The sequence below is a fragment of a genome (assembly GCF_019968955.1).
Source record: "MAG: Porospora cf. gigantea A chromosome Unknown PgA_NODE_485_length_16805_cov_413.526, whole genome shotgun sequence".
Taxonomy (NCBI): domain Eukaryota; phylum Apicomplexa; class Conoidasida; order Eugregarinorida; family Porosporidae; genus Porospora; species Porospora cf. gigantea A.
This window is the reverse complement of record NW_027151724.1, coordinates 1-16,805: the sequence shown is the minus strand read 5'-3', so window position 1 is coordinate 16,805 and position 16,805 is coordinate 1. Positions and strand designations below refer to the sequence as shown.

The following is a 16,805-nucleotide window of genomic DNA, read 5'->3' as shown; positions in this document are numbered from 1 at the left end:
AGTCGTACACCTCGGTGACTTCCTCTGACTCACTCTCCTCGTCATAAAAGGCTTGGCCCCTCGCGATGGCATCCTCCTTTTCGCGTTCCAACTGTGCCAGTACGCTTTCGGCTTGCAGGCGTCGCCGATCGCGTGCCTGCTTCTTCTGGTCTTCCAGCTGTTTTTTTCTTGCATCTGCCTCCTCGGCTTTTCTTTGCTTCTCCTGAGCCTGATGCAGCATCACGTCTTTCATTCTTGGGTCGCGCTTCTTGAGGAAGTATGTCAGTTCTCGCACGGTGTAGTTGAGCTCCTTTCTGGCTTTGTTTCGCTCCTCCTGATTCTCCTTCTCCATCGCCTTCCGTACGTATCTGTTCGACGCCTCACTCAGGTTCCAAACTTCAGCGTGGTTCATACCCCTGAACGTGGAGAATTGTCCCCACCATTGGTAGAACTTCATGACCGCCTGTGGAGTAGAGCGGGAGTTTCCGAAAACTGGGGCGACTCGGGGTTCGGCGCAGTTGCCGTACGTGTTCTCGGCGCTAATGAGATCTTCAAAAAGGGCCGCGTACGTCTGATAAAAGCCGTTAGGAGCATCATGCATGCCCTTATGTGCGTCACGCGTAAAATAGCGATAGAGGTTGATGCCGCTCGGATCGTCGCCACCCTCCACGTCAGCGTCACCGCGGAGGATCTGAGTTTTGTGGCCATCGTACCAAGCCCTCTCCTGCGGATCAGAGAGGGTGGCGTAGGCCTCCTGAAGACCCTGAAAAACAGCAGTGGCGTCGGGATTGTCTCGATTCTTGTCAGGATGCCATCTCAAAGCGAGTTTCCGATAGCCCTGTTTTATATCCTCCTCTGTCGCGGTGCTAGGAACCCCTAGGACCTCATAGAAGCAGGTCTTCATTGAAGGTCAGAAATCGATATTTAACCGCGATGGCGGAGAAGTACGAGGCTTTCAAGCGATTCGAGTACCGGGAAAACTCGAGTTTGGTCCTCCAGCGAGAGCGGGCCCCTCCTCCGTCCAACGAACCTTCCGGCGAGGCGGAGACGCTTGCCAGACAAGCGCTATATCCGATGGGAGACAAGGTCATGAAGATGAAACGGGGCGGCGAGGAGATCGATAGACCTTCCAAGCGACGGAGAGGTCGGATTTCAGTGACGAAAGGCGCGACGGTCCTCGACGAGGACATCGAGGATCGCAAATTCTACACCCCAACCACCAAGGTCAATCAGATGTACTTCGAAAATCTGATGTCGCTCATCGCGTCGAAGCTGGGAGATGTTGACAGTGGAGTGCTTAAGGACGCCGCAGAGGAGGTCCTTGAAGCAGTGCACACCGAACAGGCTGACACGGACACTAGGACGGCAGTTCTGGGCACAATTGGTCCCTTGACGGATAGCGAGTACGGAAAGATTTTGCGACTGGCGAAGGACATTGATGACTATGGAGAGGTGAGGCAGACGGAACATTTCATATCAGACTCAACAATCGAACGAAACCGCTGCGGATGATGCCGGCCTTGTCGTGATCTTTGATGAGGATGACGTGGAGGAGAACTTCGAGAGCGAGTCTGATGACTCGGAGAAATCCGACGACCAAGGGAATGAGGCCATTGAGATGAGGTCGGAGTCGGAATCCGAGGGTAATGCCGATACTGGCGTAGACCTGCCTGCCGGCAGCATACACGCCTACTGGTTGCAGAGAGAGTTGAACAAGTTTGTACCGGACCTGTCAGAAGTGCAGACACTGGAGCGGCAGATCTTGGCTTGCCTTGCTGATGAGGATACGCAGTCGTGTGAGAACGCATTGGTGATGCTGCTCAAGTACGAGAACTTCTCCTTCGCCAAATTGCTGCTGAATAACAGATGGAGCGTCTATTACCTAACTCGACTGGGACAGAGTCAATCTGAGGAAAGCACCCGCGCAATTATCTCAGAGATGGAAAGCTCTCCAGAAGGTCGGAAGGTTCTAGGCGACATGGAAGCCAGTGGCAGCTCCAAAGACCGGGAGAAGTTATTCGCACGCACCATGCGCCAAGAAGCGGCCACTCTGCAGGAAAAGCAGCCGCGACCTGCGCACGAGGAAGAGGCAGCAGACGCTGCTCCTGACTCGACCTTGCCTAGGGAAACTGTGGACCTGGAGTCGTTGATGTTTCCTCAGGGGGCCCATCTCATGGCCAATGAGGTGGTGAAGGTACCAGAGGGGTCCCAGAGGGTCGTCACCAAACTCTACGATGAGGTGTCCATCCCCGCTGTGAGGAACGAGGCTGGCGCTGTTAAGTTGAAGCCGATCGCTAGCCTCCCGACTTGGGCGCGACCTGCATTTACGTGCGTGGACATCACACACTTGAACCCGGTCCAGTCAAAAGTTTGCGACTTTGCTCTTTCCGACAGTAACAACATGCTGCTGTGTGCGCCTACGGGCGCCGGAAAGACGAACGTCGCAGTCCTTTGCATGCTGAATGCCATGAGCCAGTGTTTCCTTCCCAACGGGCGCGTCGACCTCACCGCTTTTCGCGTGGTGTACATTTCACCTATGAAGGCTCTGGTGGCCGAGCAAGTACAGACGTTCAGCAAGCGGTTTTCGTCGTACGGGGTGAAAGTGCATGAGCTCACCGGAGACGTCTCTATGAGTCGAAGCGAGCTGGAGGAGACGAACATCATCGTGACGACGCCTGAGAAATGGGACGTCATCACGCGCAAGGTTGATCAGCGCACGCTGACTCAGCTTGTCAAACTGATCGTCATTGACGAAATCCATCTGCTTCACGACGCGCGAGGCCCTGTTATTGAGGCGCTTGTCGCTCGGAGCATTCGACGTATGGAGTCGACACAGACGCGAGTACGGCTGGTCGGGCTCAGCGCAACGCTCCCGAATTACGAGGATGTAGCCGTGTTTATGCGGGTGTCGTTGGAAGAGAATAGAGGCCTGTTCGTGTTCGGCAATCACTTCCGCCCGGTACCGCTTCAGCAAACATACATTGGAGTAAAGTGCAAGAAGGGGTCCAAGAAGATGAACGCCATGAACCAGGTGTGCTACGAGAAGGTGATGGCGTGTGCGGGCAAGAACCAGGTCCTGATTTTCACCCATTCCCGGAAGGAGACGGCCCGCACAGCGAAGGCTGTGGTGGATTTGGCCACGGAGCACGAGCTTTTGGGCAGCTTCCTGGGTGACGGCGCCAGCCGTGAGATCCTCCAAGCGGAGGTCGACAACTGCAAAACGCCTGAGTTGGCGGAATTGCTAGCTTATGGCTTCGGCATCCACCACGCCGGCATGCCACGTGAGGATAGGAGCCTGGTAGAGGCACTGTTCGCTGACGGTCACATACAGGTGCTGGTCAGCACCGCAACGCTAGCCTGGGGCGTAAACCTTCCCGCGCATACCGTGCTGATCAAAGGAACCAGTGTCTACTCTCCGGAGAAAGGCTCTTGGCAGGAGCTGAGTCCCATGGATGTCATGCAAATGATGGGTCGTGCGGGTCGTCCCCAGTACGATGCCGATGGTCACGGTGTGATTATCACCATGATCGACGAACTGCAGTACTACATGTCGCTGAACAACCAGCAACTGCCTATCGAATCGCAGATGATGTCTCTGTTGCCTGACGTGATTAATGCTGAGGTCGTCTCCGGCTCCATACGCAGCCGCGCCGGCGCTGTTCGTTGGTTGGCGTACACGTACCTTTACGTCCGAATGCTTCGTAACCCCAAGCTCTACGGGGCTGACCCCGACAGCTTGACCAGCGACCCAACCCTGGAACAGCGGCGTGTGGACCTGGCACACTCCGTGCTGGTGCTTCTCGACCGCCACAACCTGCTGAAGTATGATCGTCGCTCCGGTCAGCTGCAAGTGACCGCTCTTGGGCGGGTAGCCAGCCACTACTACATCCGGCACCAAAGTATGCGCCGCTACAACGAGCATCTTTCTCCGGAAGTGAGTGATGTAGACCTGCTTCGCATATTCGCGTTGTCTCGTGAGTTCGAGTTCATGCCTGTGAGAGATGAGGAGAAAGTCGAGGTGGTCAAGCTTTTGGAGAAGGTGCCGATTCCTGTCAAGGGCGGCGTCGACGAATCCTTATCCAAGGTCAACGTCCTTCTGCAGGCCTACATCTCCAGAATGAGCTTAGAGGGCTACGCGATAAATAGCGACCTCGTCTATGTCAGACAGTCAGCTGGCCGAATTATGCGAGCTCTGTTTGAAATCTGCCTGAAGAGGGGTTGGGCCTCGGCGGCATCCCGTTGCCTCAAGTTCTGCAAGATGATCGATCACCGAGTGTGGAGCTGCATGTGCCCCCTACGTCAGTTGAAGGTGTTGCCTGATCTGACCCTGAAACGCCTGGAAAGCCGCGACATATCATGGAGACGGTTTTATGACCTTACCCCCTCGGCGCTCGGAGAGCTAGTCCGCGACGCAGCGATGGGCAAGAAGGTCCATCGATGGATCCACAGCTTCCCGCGACTCGAGCTGAGTGCCGCTGTACAACCAGTCACCCGCACATGCCTTTCGTTCGAGTTGACTGTCCTGGCGGATTTCGTGTGGGACCGAACTGTTCACGGCTACGCTCAGCCCTTCTGGGTATTCGTACTTGACACGGACGGCGAGCAAATCCTGCACAGCGAATTCTTTGTGGTCAAGGAATCACATGTCACTGACGGCCTGGTGTTGGATTTCGTGGTACCAATCCAGTCCGATGTACCGCCTCCCAACTACTTCATCAACGTGGTCAGCGACAAATGGTTGGGAGCAGACACTACGTTGACGGTGCCATTCACCAGCTTAATTCTACCTCAGAAGAATCCTCCGCATACCCACCTGTTGGGTATGCAGCTGCTGCCAGTTTCGGCGTTGAAGCTTCCTAAGGCGGAAGTCCTGTACTCGCATGTCGACACCTTCAACCCGATTCAGACCCAGGCATTCCCTTCGTTCTATCTCTCGGATGCCAACGCGGTGCTGTGCGCGGCGCCCAACAGCGGGAAACAGCTCTGCGCTGAGTTCGCGGTCCTACGGACCCTGCAGCACGGCCCGGAGGGGCGCCGCCGCTGTGTATGCCTTCTTCCGCACGCGCACTTGGTGGACGCGCGGCTCCGGGATTGGAAACAGCGGCTAGAGCCTCAACTCGGAGTGGTTGTGACCGGCCTCACAGACGATCTTATGCAAAACCTGGCCAAGGTTCAAGCCGCCAGCGTCATCGTATGCACTCCATCATGCTGGGACGTGCTGAGTCGGCGATGGCGGACACGGAAAGCGATCCAGAAAATCGGGCTGCTGATCGTGGAGCACGTGCATCAACTATCAGATCCCGAAGAGGGCGGCGCCATGGAGGTCTGTGTCAGTAGAACAAGATATATGGCAGCCCAGCTGTCAACCCCCATCCGCATAGTGGCTTTTGGCGTATCACTAACTAATGCCAAGGACGTGCTGGACTGGGTCGGAGGCACCGCCGAAAACCTGTTCAACTTCGCGCCGGTCGTGCGCCCTACCAGTCTGGAAGTCAGCATTCAAGGTTTTGACATCCACCACCGAGACTCCAGACTCATGGCGATGCTCCGGCCTACTTACATGGCCATCGAGACGTACTCACCGATCTCTCCTGTACTCGTTTTCGTTCCCGATCGGAAGCAGGTTCGCGTCGCCAGCACAGACCTCCTGCTGATGGCCGCCGCTGACGACCGACCAGACAGGTTCCTGAAGGTGTCGCAGGCACAAATCGATGAGACTATCGCGCTCTTTGGCTGGAGTAGCTCGGCACTAGGGGTGACGTTGAGGCGCGGAGTAGGCTTCATACACGAAGGGTTTACGTCCAAGGAGCGAACTGCGGTGGAAGAGCTGTTCCGGACCGGCGCCATTCAGGTGCTGTTCCTCACGCAGCCACTCCACGTTGCCTGCTCCTTGACCGCGAGCCTGGTCGTTATCCAGGACACCTCTCGGTTCGATGGCCATCTGGGAAAGTTCGTGGACTTCCCGGTCCACGAGACGCTGTCGATGATTGGGCGTGCGAGCTCGTCGGAAGGCGGCAGAACTCTGTTGCTATGCGCGGGAGCTCGCAAGGAATTCTATAAGCGCTTCATATTCGAATCTATTCCTGTAGAATCCTGCCTGGATAGCCGCATTGCCGATTACATGAACGCGGAGATCTCCCTGAAAACGATCGAAAACAAGCAAGACGCCGTTGACTGGCTCACCTGGACATTCTACTACCGACGACTAGGAAAAAACCCAAACTTCTACGGTTTGTCCAGCGTGGGGCCTGAGCAGCTGGCTGACCACCTGTCTGGGCTGGTGGAGTCGGCATGCGAAACGTTGGCTACGGCCCAGTGCATCGCCGTGGAGGGTGAGATGGACCTGTCGCCTCTTAATCTCGGGCTGATCTCAGCGTTCTATAACATTCGAACGTTCACGATTGAGCTCTTCAACAAATCTGTGTCATCCAACACCAAGAAGAAGACCGCGCTGGAGATGATAGCGGCTGCCTCTGAGTTCGAGAGGCTGCCGATCAGAAGCGGCGAAGACCAAATTCTGAGCCAGGTTACGGGGCTATTGAACCTCTCGCTTCCAGAGGGCTTCTCGTTTTCGGATTGTCATTCCAAGGCACTCATTCTCTTGTATGCGCACCTGAACCGGTCCCAGCTGACCTCTGATCTTCAGAAGGACAAGCTTCAGGTTGTGCAGACGGCGGCGCGCCTAATTCAGGGCTTGGTCGACGTCGTGGCCTCCAACGGTTGGCTCAGAGCTGCACTGTCCATAATGGAGTTGTCGCAAATGACGGTGCAGGCGATCCATTCCGCTAAGCCGGAATGCAGCCTTCTGCAGCTGCCATTTGCAAACGAAGAGTTCATTGCAGATTGCAGGAGCCGTCACGTCGAGGACATGTCAGGATTTATTGAGATGGATGACCAGGATAGGCAGGACCTCTTGGAGAAACACTTTAGCGACGCGCAAATAGCTCAGTTGGCGGGTGCCTGCAACCGGTATCCAATGCTCAGTGTGTTGTTCCATGCCATTGGCGCCGACGACGTCTCGCCAGACCCCGAAGACTTGGACAACAGAGTGTTCGCTGTCGACGTCAGCACTGAGTTTACCATAACAGTTACTCTTGAGAAGGACGGCGACGAGGCAGGCCCCGTGTTCGCAAGCTACTTTCCAGTTGAGAAGGATGAACAGTGGTGGGCGCTGATCGGTAATTCGACTGAGAACACACTGTTGGCGATCAAGAAAGTAACGGCAGTGAAGACAGGCCACACAGTTAAGTTGTGTCTGGAGAGCCCCGACACCAGTGGTGACCACCCTTTCGGGCTGTTCGTCATGTCCGACTGCTATGTGGGCTGCGATCAGGAGTTCCAGTTCACAATCCGCGTCCGCTAAGCTAAAGACCCATCTGACCCAGTGGCAAATCCGACACTTGACACGCACGTGGCAGCGCTTCGAAGTAGGGATGAGCGAGGGCTTCGGCACAAGAAAGACGTTCGTTAGGATCCAATTTCAACAGCTTTGATAGTAAGTCGATTGCGACGTCAGACGACTGAATGCGGTTCCCACCATGTGGCTTACTGTGGGGAATATGCGCTTTAGCGGTACCGGGTCACAGTGCGTAAAGTCCACGTACAAGGGTAAGTTCTTGCACTCAGGCCAGTACAGGTCTTTCTGAGAGCCCTCTTCCTCCTCTTGCTCCTGAGGAACCACAGGCGTTCCAGTGATGGCGAATATTTTGGCCAGTTGATCCACCTCTGTGAGACCAGGAAAAAGAGGCTTGCCTCCATTAAGCAGCTCAGCAAAAATGCATCCGATGCTCCACGTATCGATTTTATCCTGGTAGTACGGGGCGCCGAACAGCAGCTCAGGAGAGCGATACCACAGAGTGACAACCTTGGGGGTCTTTTTGCACGGACGGGGTGAGCCGTACATTCTGCAAAGGCCGAAGTCTGCCACCTTGCAGGTTCCGTCTGCAGCTATGAAGACGTTCGCAGGCGACAGGTCACGATGTAGGAAGTAGTTGTCGTGGAGGATTTTCATTCCCTCGAGAATCATCTGCAGAATGCACTTGATGTTCGCTTCATTGAAGCGGACGCGTTTCTCCAGCACTTTTCTCAGATCGGAGGCCATATGAGGCATTACCAGATTGACGAAATCTTTGTCTACGAAGACGTCCTTCAAGTCCATCACGTACTTGTGGTGAATCTCGGACATCAGCTTGATCTCGCGCAGCACTGTATAGTGGATGCCGTACATGGAGATGACTGCGTCGCCGTCAGCTAGTTTGTCCGTCACCGCTTCCACCTTCACCTTCTTAATGGCGACCACTTTGCCGTCAGTCGAATCTTCAGCCTTCTCGACCTTTCCGTACGTTCCCTGTCCGATATGCGCATCCAGCTGCAGGTACCGCTTCGCACGGGTGGACATTGCCAGAATGTCGCCTTTTTTCGCGTGTCGATCACCCAACAGCTGACGGGATCTCGTTACACGCGATTCTCAGATGCTGGAAAGCCCTGAAGGACGACGAAGAAAATAGTCACTCAGTTTTTTAGTTTACATAAGGATGACCAATAATTGCTAATAATGTCGCCAGAGCAGCAGCTACAACTGAGGGAGGCGTTCGCCCTTTTCGACAAGGACGGAGACGGCCTGATTTACGGCGTGGACATGGGAGTGGTGCTTAGGTCCACAGGTGCAAATGTGTCTGATGACGAGGTACATCGGTGTTTGAAGGACACGGGAGCCAAAATTGACTGCCCCATGTTTCTCAAGCACGCAGAAACCCTCCTTAAGGGCACTAACCCTGAAAAGGATCTCATCAAAGCCTTCAGGCTGTTCGACCGTGACGATTCTGGCACCATCTCGGCCTCCGAGTTGAAGCACGTCCTCCTTAATCTCAGCGACCGCCTCTCAGCTGACGACGTGGAGAAGATCATCCTCAGCGGGGATGCCAACGGTGACGGGAAGATTCGATACAAGGAATTTGCCCAAATGCTGCTTGCCTAAAAAATTTGAACTTTGACGATGAGGTTCGTCGTAGTGGCTGCTTCGGAAACGGGAACCGCCTGCTCTCTGGCTAGGGATGTCATCCTCGCACTCAGCGCTCACGATGTCAACACCATTCCTCTGCTTGTCGACCAGGTAGACATGGCCGAGCTCCTGCTCGGCGATCGGATCGCGGTATTTGTCGTGAGCACTGCGGGCTTCGGAGAGTTCCCGCGCAGCGCGCTTCGATTTTGGGAAGATTTGAACCGACTTGGTGTCCAAGCGTTGGACAACTTCCAGTATACAGTGTTCGGGTTGGGAGACCGAAGATATAAGCACTTCAATCATGCAGGTCGGAAGCTCCATGGAATGCTGAGAGCGCTGGGTGCCAACGAAATCCACCCACTAGGGCTGGGAGACGACAGTGATGACTTCGGGGTCTATTCCGAGTTTGATGCGTGGCTTGACGCGCTGGTAGAGACTGTCGGAGGCGGCGGAGATCCGGATGAAGCAGTCAGGGACGTTGCCCACGCAATTCCACATCCCCTGACTCCGCTCTTGGCGACTGTTATCTCCAATGAGCAAATAACAGACGAGTCGGCCCATACCGAAGTTCGCAGACTGCATGTGATGGCGGCCGACCTTGAGTACGACCTGGGAGATAGTTTGGCGGTATACCCGGTGGCGGAGGCCGATGACGTGAGGTCCCTCATAAGCGCTTTGGACCTCCACCCAGACTCACTCGTCGGCGAGCATAGACTGTTCGATTTGCTGTCCCGGCGCCTGGACATCTCGGCATCTCCAGACCGAACTTCACTTCGACTGCTCTCTCTGTCGGCCAACGACGCGTTCGTACGAGATCGACTGCTGGAGATGGCCAGCCGCACTGCGGAAGGCAAGAAGCTGTTTTACGACTATGTTGTTTATCCTCACAGGGACTTTGCTGACGTCATAGCGGATTTCGCGGGTCTCGTCAGTCTACCTGTCGAGGATCTCGTGAGGATGCTCCCTCCTATGCGTCCACGAAGCTACTCCATTGCGTCATCCCCCTTGGAGACCGCCGTCCTGAGCGACCTCCCATCGGTGGCCCTCAGACGCCGCATATGCCCCTCGCGTTGGTGTTCGCTGCTCGTTGCAGTGAAAACGTTCCCGTTTTCGAAGCTGTCTAGCAAACGGGGGCTGGCCAGCTCCTTCTTAAAGTCCTTAGTGCCAGGAAGCAAAGCAGTTTGCTACGTGGAAAAAAGCCACCTCTGCATTTCTGAGAAGACTGCGCTGGACACGCTTGTGGTGGCGACAGGTACAGGATGTGCTCTGGGGAGGGCGATTGCTAGGGACCGGGCGTTGAGGCGGTGCATGGGTCTGCACACATCCCGCTTGCGGCTGTACTTCGGGTTTCGTAATCCCCGTAAGGACTGCCTAGCGTGCACCCCCAACCCAGTGATGTCGCATGTTAAAGCCGACGTCCAGCGGTGGACGCCTGACGAGGACAGCTGCGTTCTCGCCTTCAGCCAATTGACAGAGGCTGATTTCGGGAATCCAGACGACACCAATATCATCAAGAAGCACCACGTAACTACTGCCTTGCGCCTTCTGCCCCCAAGACCTCCAGACACGCTTTTAATATGTGGCCGGTCCCACCCGATGCCCGAGATGGTTCTAGACGAGCTCCAGTCCTTGTGGGGTGCAGAGAAGATGGCCGAGATACAAAGGCGCTGTTTGTTGCTGACGGAAACGTGGGGCTGAGTACCTTTAGTGTTGATCTATCCGAATTCACGCAGGACTTCAAAATGAGCGAGGCTTGCATATGGCTCAGGGATCATGCACAGCTAGCACATAGCAACTACCGAATGGCTGCTCTAATGACCACAGGCATCTTACCTGTTTCTTAGCAATAGACTTGGCGGGTAAATCTGATCTCAAAGCGGGGATAGAGATGGGAACATCGTAGGAGTCAACACCAGCGGTTACGCTGCCAAACGAGAGCCCAGTGGCGACTCGTGAGCGTCGGCGTCCTTTCGGTGACATTGCAACCAACGGTAGCGGAGGAACGACGATTGCAACCTTCGGTGGGTCAGGCAGGTCTGGTGGCAAGTCAAAGTGGATGCCGTCCAGCATAGACTTCAGTTCATCCCCAAATCGGGAGCAAGAGCGGTCACTGCCTTTGGATGCAGATAAAAACTTTGTGTACGTCACAATGGTACTGTTGTGGAAGGCGAGGCAATGAATGTGAGAGAAGACGGGACCAGACTGCGTTTGTGCTACACCTGCGATTCACCTCGGAGTCCTCCTTGGGTTGGGCTTCGTACAGGCCTTGTTTCTTCAAATTTGCACAGACCCACATGTTAGCCTCTGTGTGATGCACAGTCTTCAGAACCACGCATCTGTGTTTACTCTTCTGGAGCCGCACCTCTCAGAAACCTGTTCCGTGCCGATACGAATGAGAACCTCGTCGACACAGGCATCAGACAGCGGAATGCAACTAACTCGATGACCCGTCTCACGAACAGGCGACATACAGTCGCCTCTTGCTGCGCAGTCCCAATCTACGTCAATGTTGTAGATGTTGTTCGATGGGTTCTGCATTCAGAATTTTTTTAATAAAACAAATAGTTGTATGAGACTGCGCTTTGTGTGGCGGCTGTTGCTGACGGCCAGCCTGCCTTCATGGCTGCCCAGCAGGCCATACAAAGTCAAATACGAGAACAAGCCTGCCGAGGACAATCTGTACTTTCCGATATTGCCTAGGCCTAGTAAATATGACGTGTCCTGTCAGTCCTGCATGGAGTTCGTCGCCGGGTTCGTTCGTGAATGTCGGAAGGCGGACGACGCCGGCGAAGACGTCGTGTCACTGCCGTCATTCTGCTTCGATCAGTTCAAGAAGGCAAATGATTTCACCGAGATCCACAGAGACGAGTGTTTGGCATTGGCGGATGCCCTGGCGGAATCCGCAGGCTACCCAAGTGGCGTGGTGGTCAGTTCGGACAACTACTACTCAGGGACGTGTGGAAAGGTATACACGTTGTGCATAGAGCACAAGGGGCCGCCGGAATGCTATTCGGGGCTTTGCCATGAGCTTGTCGACTGTTTAGACTGTCCTCATAACGAGACTTGGTCCAGCCATCGTCCCTACACCAAGAAATGCAATCATCGTGGAGAATGTCGACAGAAGAAGCGCAGCGCATTCTGCGAGTGCGATTCTGGGTGGAGGGGGGAGAGCTGCAATCGGCTCCTACCATCAAATTAATTAGAAGGCACAGCGTTAGATTTCACCAAATGAACAAACCTTGCTGTGAGAGTTGTACTCTCATTACGCATCTCCTCCTCGGTTTGTTCGGTTCGCTCGACGTCAGGTGACATCCCCACTGTAGCGGGCATGATATGGATATGGACGTGATCCACGGTCTGACCACTGAGACGGCCATTCTGCACTGAGAAAGTCACATGGGCATCTGAGGTGGGCGTCCCCTTGATAACCAGCGCAACGAGTCGTGCCAGGCGCCACAAGTCACGCTGCTCTTCTGGAGACAGATTGAGATACTGACTCTCGACTCGCCTGGGACAGACTAGAACGTGATGCGGGACCAACGGTTTCGTGTTCACCAGGGCCATCGACAACGGTGACCAAAGGAACACCTCGTAAGGGTGGATGGGCCACTTCCCAAACATCAGCTTTTGGGCTTCACAGAAGTCTTGGTTCATCTCAGGAACGAACTCCATCAGCTTTTGACAGAAGTCTTTGTTCATCTCAGCTAATTATTTTAACACTGATTAAAGGTCATGTCAATCATCGAAAGAAATATCTGGAATAGGACTTTCAGGCCGGTCGTCCAATGCAGGAGCGCTCGGTAGCTTCCGCAGATCCTCCAGCGAATCCCGAGCCCTTGCCAGGTAGTGAGTATGTTCACAGCCTTTTGGCAGATGATACCCAGCGGCAGTGACGCGGCGGCCAGGGTAGAGATCGCTATAGCGGGGTGGAGGTTCTACCAATGGTCGCGATCCCAGTGGAGGTGAGAGCCGGTCCGAATACACGCTTGGCGATCCCAGTGGAGGTGAGAGCCGGTCAGAATACACGCTTGGCTTCGTCGTAATTATTAGCCCTGTTTTTGCCCAGCGTCGCTTTCGCCAGTCGTCAAGGTACAGAGGAGGGTGCGTTGAGCCAGGAGGCGAAATCGGATTCTGTGGTAGGTTGCCGATGATGCTCACAGGAGGCGAGTCGTTTACACCTCGGCGAGCCATCAAGAGCTTGGCCTCCGTAGGGGACACTACACGAGCAAGTCCAGGCGAGACGGGACCGTAGAGGGCCGTGAACTGCTCTAGAGGCAGCATATTCGGACATACTTCCGGTACAAACAGTGAATCGGGGGACGGAGTTCGTTCTTCGAAGCCATGAAATGGGCAGGTGGACTCATCAGGAGAGCTTCCAGGCGAGAAGCCCACGATGGACGCAATGTGGATGGGCCAATGGCTATAAGTCACGTAGATGCGCATCTCTAGAAAAGGGCGATTATGTCACAAAGCACATCACTCTGCCTTCTCTCGCTCTGCCTTCATCTGTTCTCCCATAACCTTCGACAAGACTGCATTCAGAATAAACACAAAGACGAGCGCCAGCGAAAAAAAGCCAAACCACATCATGAAGATGGGGTCCCTGTGTAACGGTCGCCAGCCTCACTCACGTGTACCAATGAATATCGTCCGGCATCACGAATTTCGGATTCATGGAAGCCGCGGTGATCCCCTCCGCCAGTAACCTAGTCATGTGGTCGCGAGTCGCCTCTATACGTGACCTTTCAGCTCCCAGCATGGTGCAGGTAACGATAATTAAGCCGCTCATTGCGAGGTTCGTCACTTTTAGTAAAGTGCGGGGGTCATTTCCGACCACAGAGTCAATTGCTTCGTTCATCGCCATGATGACGCCTCGCCAATCCAACCCGGACTGCTCTTCCGTAGCTGGCTGCTCCGGTTCCTCCGAAACTGGCGCTTGCTCCTCCGAAACTGGCGCTTGCTCCTCCGAAACTGGCGCTTGCTCCTCCGCAGCCTCGTCTGTCCCCGGTTCTCGCTCTTCCGTGACCGACTTAACTGACTGCACACGACCCTCTTCGTCACCCATCGCCGAATATGAGGTTTTCTTCGCCAAAGATTCTGACACTTTTTGTGCGAACGGCCGTGGAGACAAACGACTAATTTCGTCATGAACGAGGTTCTCGGACTGATACGCAGTCTCAAGCAGAACGAAGACGCCTGGCCGTTCCTGGCTCCCGTAGACTGGAAAGCGATGGATCTCACGGTGAGCACCGGTCCGGTCGGTCACCCAGGATTACCCTACAGTGATCAAGCATCCGATGGACTTGTCCACAGTAGAGAAGAATGTTAAATCTGGAGACTACTCCACCTCAGCTGAAGTCCTGGAAGATATCGATCAGATCTGGAGTAACTGCGTCCTCTACAACGGGGAAGGTTCTGACTATGCCAAAATGGCTGAGAACATGCGAACATCGACCTCTCGGTTAAAAGCAAAGCTCCAAGTGAAAGCGGCTGAAGTGCCGCTCGAGCAGCTGCTGGCGCTGAACGCTCACATCGCTAATCTGGACTCCTTCGGACTGGCTTTAGTCACCAGATATATGCAACAACAGGTTGAGGGCGGAGTGACTCCAGTGCCAGACGCGCAGCCGCCAAACCACTTTCGGACTGTGGTCAACCTGGAACTGGCCCAGCTAACACAGAAAGACTTTCAGACTCTCTGTTGCATTGTATGGAAGCTTCGACAAGCATCGCATTCGGCGTAAATAAAAGTGGTGTGGCTGCAGCAGCCACAACAGGGCCGTTGAAAAAGTGAAACCGTCACCGGCTGACGTTCCAAATCAGCCTCTGAGCGTTTGTTGTGTTCTCTTTTTGCGTGACCGGCACAATTTCCAATGGCTCTGGATTCTTCTGATCTTGCGTTACAGATCGACTTCGCTGAAGGCTCTGTCACCAATAACCAGACGCCAGACTGTACTGAGTCACCGCTACGTGAGTCTCGGAGACCGCCTCCTCCCGGGGCCAGGGAAGGATGGGCCTGGATCAAAGAGTACCTCAGCGACCTGGACAAACCTGCTACTGAGTACTTCTGGCAGCTCTCTAGCGTGTGGGTGTGGATTCGATCGGAAGTTGACCTGCTCGTAGAAGGTATTGACGAGCGGGAGATGCTACACACAAACGAACAGGTGCGTCGATTCAGCCAACCCACCAAACCATTGTGAGTGCCCCGACTTTCGTACGCTGCATCATATGAACGAAAACTTAAATATTCCAGCAACGAGGAAATCAAGTCGCCAAAGTACTCCAAACGACGATCAAAGGTGAGGAGTTCGCCAATAATGCGGAATAGATGTCGATAATTGTATCACCAGACAAAGAATCGGAAAGCGAAGCGTGCAAAGATCAACGACGACGATTGGCAACCTCCTTCCTTTCTCAAGCCGAAGCGCCAGCCGAGCGGTCTGGAGGTGTGAATTGTCCAGAACATACGTAATTTTTTTTTGTAAAAAAACGAACGACAAACAATCGTATATTTTTTGCGAAAATTCACTGAGATATTTTTGTACCGCCCTAATGGACCGTGCACATTAAAATCAGTTACTCCAGCAAGGGTATCCGGATATAGCACCCTGTATCTGAACGCGTCCAGAGTCGCTTCGCTTAAGGTAACAGTTAACGGGAGCGGTCGTTTCTTTGAAGGTAAATGCTTTGCATTCGACCTTGGCGCTGCAAATGGTTCGACATAACTGAGGACTTGCAACGTTGCAGGTGTAGAAATCATTGCCGAAAAAGTCCACGTTATATTCGAAGCACTCCGGACAACAGGGACTGCGGGAATATGAAATAAACCAACAACGAATTTCCTTACGTCGTCGTTGCCCCTGGAAATATACAGCTCAACTCTGCTGAGACAGAGTCCTTCAAATAACGGCTAGATGTCGGCTTCCGCTTTAGATAACACCTGGGATATATAAGCGAAGCAGAGACACCAGACGCAGAGATTCAACAGTCACCTTACCCATAGTTCAGAAATGTAAAGGAGTCGCACTCAGCAGTGACGTAGCAGTGACGGGCACAGCTCTCGGCATCGGGTGCGTTGAGGCTGTGAACGTCTTCGCCGACTAAGTCCATGTGGTGGCGGAAACAGGGATGAGACGGACGAACCGTAGTCGTTGACGTGCTGTAATAGGATTAGAAGCAATCAAATAAATTTAAAGGAACCAGTAGAAGGGGAAGCTTACGTTGTGGCAGGTTTCTCCAAACAGGTTATCATGAGGCTAGCGAACCACTTGTTAGCAGTCGAGTTGCCCTCGGATTGCATGAGGTAGCATTTCTCCACAAGTGCGAAGTACTTGATGCCGTTGCAGTCTGCGCAGTTGTCGCACGCTTTAATGCACTCCCCCACTGTAGGCGTCCTTGTCTTCTGGAGCAGCTTGCCCTTCAACGCACGCCCGAACTGTAGGCATCCGTCGAACTCTGAACAGTCGGAGCACGGGCTCCACACTGAGTCGAAGGGCGACAGGTTGAACGGTTTTCTGGTGTCATCCGCAAGCTGAAGGTCCTCAACAAGTGCGTCTGCGGCAAGTACAACGGTGACAAGACATTGGAGACGCATTTTGATTTCAACGTTAGGCTCAGTTAATTGTATGTGGGGCACCAAAGTCAATTTTATTTGAGTAGATTTTAAAGATCCAACGAGATTTTATTCGTACAACCAAGATACGTTGTCATTCAGTTACCCCAGCAAGGGTATCCGGATATAGCACCCTGCGCCTGAACGCGTCCAGAGTCGCTTCGCTTAAGGTAACAGTTAACGGGAGCGTTCGCAGCTTTGAAGGTAAATGCTTTG

The 16,805-nt window shown here is 54.0% G+C and overlaps 14 protein-coding genes across 20 annotated transcripts; 6 read left to right on the top strand and 8 right to left on the bottom strand.

Annotated features, from left to right (window-relative positions):
• Nucleotides 1-883, bottom strand: KVP18_003014 (uncharacterized protein; the record flags this gene model as incomplete). Of its 2 annotated transcripts, none has more annotated exons than XM_067954402.1 (1): nucleotides 1-580. In XM_067954402.1, a coding segment is annotated over one exon (580 nt), but the record flags the coding sequence as incomplete, so codon positions are not given. The 2 variants fall into 2 exon arrangements, with proteins under 2 accessions (XP_067808226.1, XP_067808227.1); XM_067954403.1 differs by having other exon boundaries at nucleotides 9-883.
• Nucleotides 884-912: 29 nt separating this feature from the next.
• On the top strand, nucleotides 913-7,342 carry KVP18_003020 (uncharacterized protein; the record flags this gene model as incomplete). Its single annotated transcript, XM_067954412.1, has 2 exons — nucleotides 913-1,431; nucleotides 1,460-7,342. The coding sequence occupies 2 exons, from the start codon at nucleotides 913-915 to the stop codon at nucleotides 7,340-7,342; spliced, it is 6,402 nt and encodes a 2,133-aa protein (XP_067808236.1).
• Nucleotide 7,343: 1 nt separating this feature from the next.
• KVP18_003019 (uncharacterized protein) lies at nucleotides 7,344-8,377 on the bottom strand (the record flags this gene model as incomplete). Of its 2 annotated transcripts, XM_067954411.1 has the most annotated exons (2): nucleotides 7,344-7,499; nucleotides 7,529-8,377. In XM_067954411.1, 2 exons carry the CDS (start codon nucleotides 8,375-8,377, stop codon nucleotides 7,344-7,346), a joined length of 1,005 nt encoding a protein of 334 aa, XP_067808235.1. The 2 variants fall into 2 exon arrangements, with proteins under 2 accessions (XP_067808235.1, XP_067808234.1); XM_067954410.1 differs by having other exon boundaries at nucleotides 7,460-8,377.
• Nucleotides 8,378-8,533: 156 nt separating this feature from the next.
• KVP18_003018 (uncharacterized protein) lies at nucleotides 8,534-8,956 on the top strand (the record flags this gene model as incomplete). The annotated part of the gene is made up of 1 exon (XM_067954409.1): nucleotides 8,534-8,956. One exon carries the CDS (start codon nucleotides 8,534-8,536, stop codon nucleotides 8,954-8,956), a length of 423 nt encoding a protein of 140 aa, XP_067808233.1.
• Nucleotides 8,957-8,974: 18 nt separating this feature from the next.
• KVP18_003017 (uncharacterized protein) lies at nucleotides 8,975-10,678 on the top strand (the record flags this gene model as incomplete). Of its 2 annotated transcripts, none has more annotated exons than XM_067954408.1 (1): nucleotides 8,975-10,678. In XM_067954408.1, the coding sequence occupies one exon, from the start codon at nucleotides 8,975-8,977 to the stop codon at nucleotides 10,676-10,678; it is 1,704 nt and encodes a 567-aa protein (XP_067808232.1). The 2 variants fall into 2 exon arrangements, with proteins under 2 accessions (XP_067808232.1, XP_067808231.1); XM_067954407.1 differs by having other exon boundaries at nucleotides 9,098-10,678.
• A 66-nt stretch (nucleotides 10,679-10,744) lies between these two features.
• Nucleotides 10,745-11,518, bottom strand: KVP18_003013 (uncharacterized protein; the record flags this gene model as incomplete). 2 transcript variants are annotated; one of them, XM_067954401.1, is made up of 3 exons in its annotated part: nucleotides 10,745-11,182; nucleotides 11,211-11,316; nucleotides 11,343-11,518. In XM_067954401.1, the coding sequence occupies 3 exons, from the start codon at nucleotides 11,516-11,518 to the stop codon at nucleotides 10,745-10,747; spliced, it is 720 nt and encodes a 239-aa protein (XP_067808225.1). The 2 variants fall into 2 exon arrangements, with proteins under 2 accessions (XP_067808225.1, XP_067808224.1); XM_067954400.1 differs by lacking the exons at nucleotides 11,211-11,316; nucleotides 11,343-11,518 and having other exon boundaries at nucleotides 10,745-11,050.
• A 31-nt stretch (nucleotides 11,519-11,549) lies between these two features.
• KVP18_003021 (uncharacterized protein) lies at nucleotides 11,550-12,179 on the top strand (the record flags this gene model as incomplete). Its single annotated transcript, XM_067954413.1, has 1 exon — nucleotides 11,550-12,179. One exon carries the CDS (start codon nucleotides 11,550-11,552, stop codon nucleotides 12,177-12,179), a length of 630 nt encoding a protein of 209 aa, XP_067808237.1.
• KVP18_005193 (uncharacterized protein) lies at nucleotides 12,176-12,679 on the bottom strand (the record flags this gene model as incomplete). Its single annotated transcript, XM_067949578.1, has 1 exon — nucleotides 12,176-12,679. One exon carries the CDS (start codon nucleotides 12,677-12,679, stop codon nucleotides 12,176-12,178), a length of 504 nt encoding a protein of 167 aa, XP_067808239.1.
• A 36-nt stretch (nucleotides 12,680-12,715) lies between these two features.
• On the bottom strand, nucleotides 12,716-13,423 carry KVP18_003010 (uncharacterized protein; the record flags this gene model as incomplete). The annotated part of the gene is made up of 1 exon (XM_067954396.1): nucleotides 12,716-13,423. One exon carries the CDS (start codon nucleotides 13,421-13,423, stop codon nucleotides 12,716-12,718), a length of 708 nt encoding a protein of 235 aa, XP_067808220.1.
• A 33-nt stretch (nucleotides 13,424-13,456) lies between these two features.
• On the bottom strand, nucleotides 13,457-14,045 carry KVP18_003015 (uncharacterized protein; the record flags this gene model as incomplete). 2 transcript variants are annotated; one of them, XM_067954405.1, is made up of 2 exons in its annotated part: nucleotides 13,457-13,583; nucleotides 13,612-14,045. In XM_067954405.1, the coding sequence occupies 2 exons, from the start codon at nucleotides 14,043-14,045 to the stop codon at nucleotides 13,457-13,459; spliced, it is 561 nt and encodes a 186-aa protein (XP_067808229.1). The 2 variants fall into 2 exon arrangements, with proteins under 2 accessions (XP_067808229.1, XP_067808228.1); XM_067954404.1 differs by lacking the exon at nucleotides 13,457-13,583 and having other exon boundaries at nucleotides 13,608-14,045.
• An 81-nt stretch (nucleotides 14,046-14,126) lies between these two features.
• Nucleotides 14,127-14,721, top strand: KVP18_003012 (uncharacterized protein; the record flags this gene model as incomplete). 2 transcript variants are annotated; one of them, XM_067954398.1, is made up of 2 exons in its annotated part: nucleotides 14,127-14,222; nucleotides 14,251-14,721. In XM_067954398.1, the coding sequence occupies 2 exons, from the start codon at nucleotides 14,127-14,129 to the stop codon at nucleotides 14,719-14,721; spliced, it is 567 nt and encodes a 188-aa protein (XP_067808222.1). The 2 variants fall into 2 exon arrangements, with proteins under 2 accessions (XP_067808222.1, XP_067808223.1); XM_067954399.1 differs by lacking the exon at nucleotides 14,127-14,222 and having other exon boundaries at nucleotides 14,278-14,721.
• A 129-nt stretch (nucleotides 14,722-14,850) lies between these two features.
• Nucleotides 14,851-15,177, top strand: KVP18_003022 (uncharacterized protein; the record flags this gene model as incomplete). Its single annotated transcript, XM_067954414.1, has 1 exon — nucleotides 14,851-15,177. One exon carries the CDS (start codon nucleotides 14,851-14,853, stop codon nucleotides 15,175-15,177), a length of 327 nt encoding a protein of 108 aa, XP_067808238.1.
• A 372-nt stretch (nucleotides 15,178-15,549) lies between these two features.
• Nucleotides 15,550-16,087, bottom strand: KVP18_003011 (uncharacterized protein; the record flags this gene model as incomplete). The annotated part of the gene is made up of 3 exons (XM_067954397.1): nucleotides 15,550-15,784; nucleotides 15,825-15,917; nucleotides 15,975-16,087. The coding sequence occupies 3 exons, from the start codon at nucleotides 16,085-16,087 to the stop codon at nucleotides 15,550-15,552; spliced, it is 441 nt and encodes a 146-aa protein (XP_067808221.1).
• Nucleotides 16,088-16,193: 106 nt separating this feature from the next.
• KVP18_003016 (uncharacterized protein) lies at nucleotides 16,194-16,571 on the bottom strand (the record flags this gene model as incomplete). The annotated part of the gene is made up of 1 exon (XM_067954406.1): nucleotides 16,194-16,571. One exon carries the CDS (start codon nucleotides 16,569-16,571, stop codon nucleotides 16,194-16,196), a length of 378 nt encoding a protein of 125 aa, XP_067808230.1.
• Nucleotides 16,572-16,805: the final 234 nt, after the last annotated feature.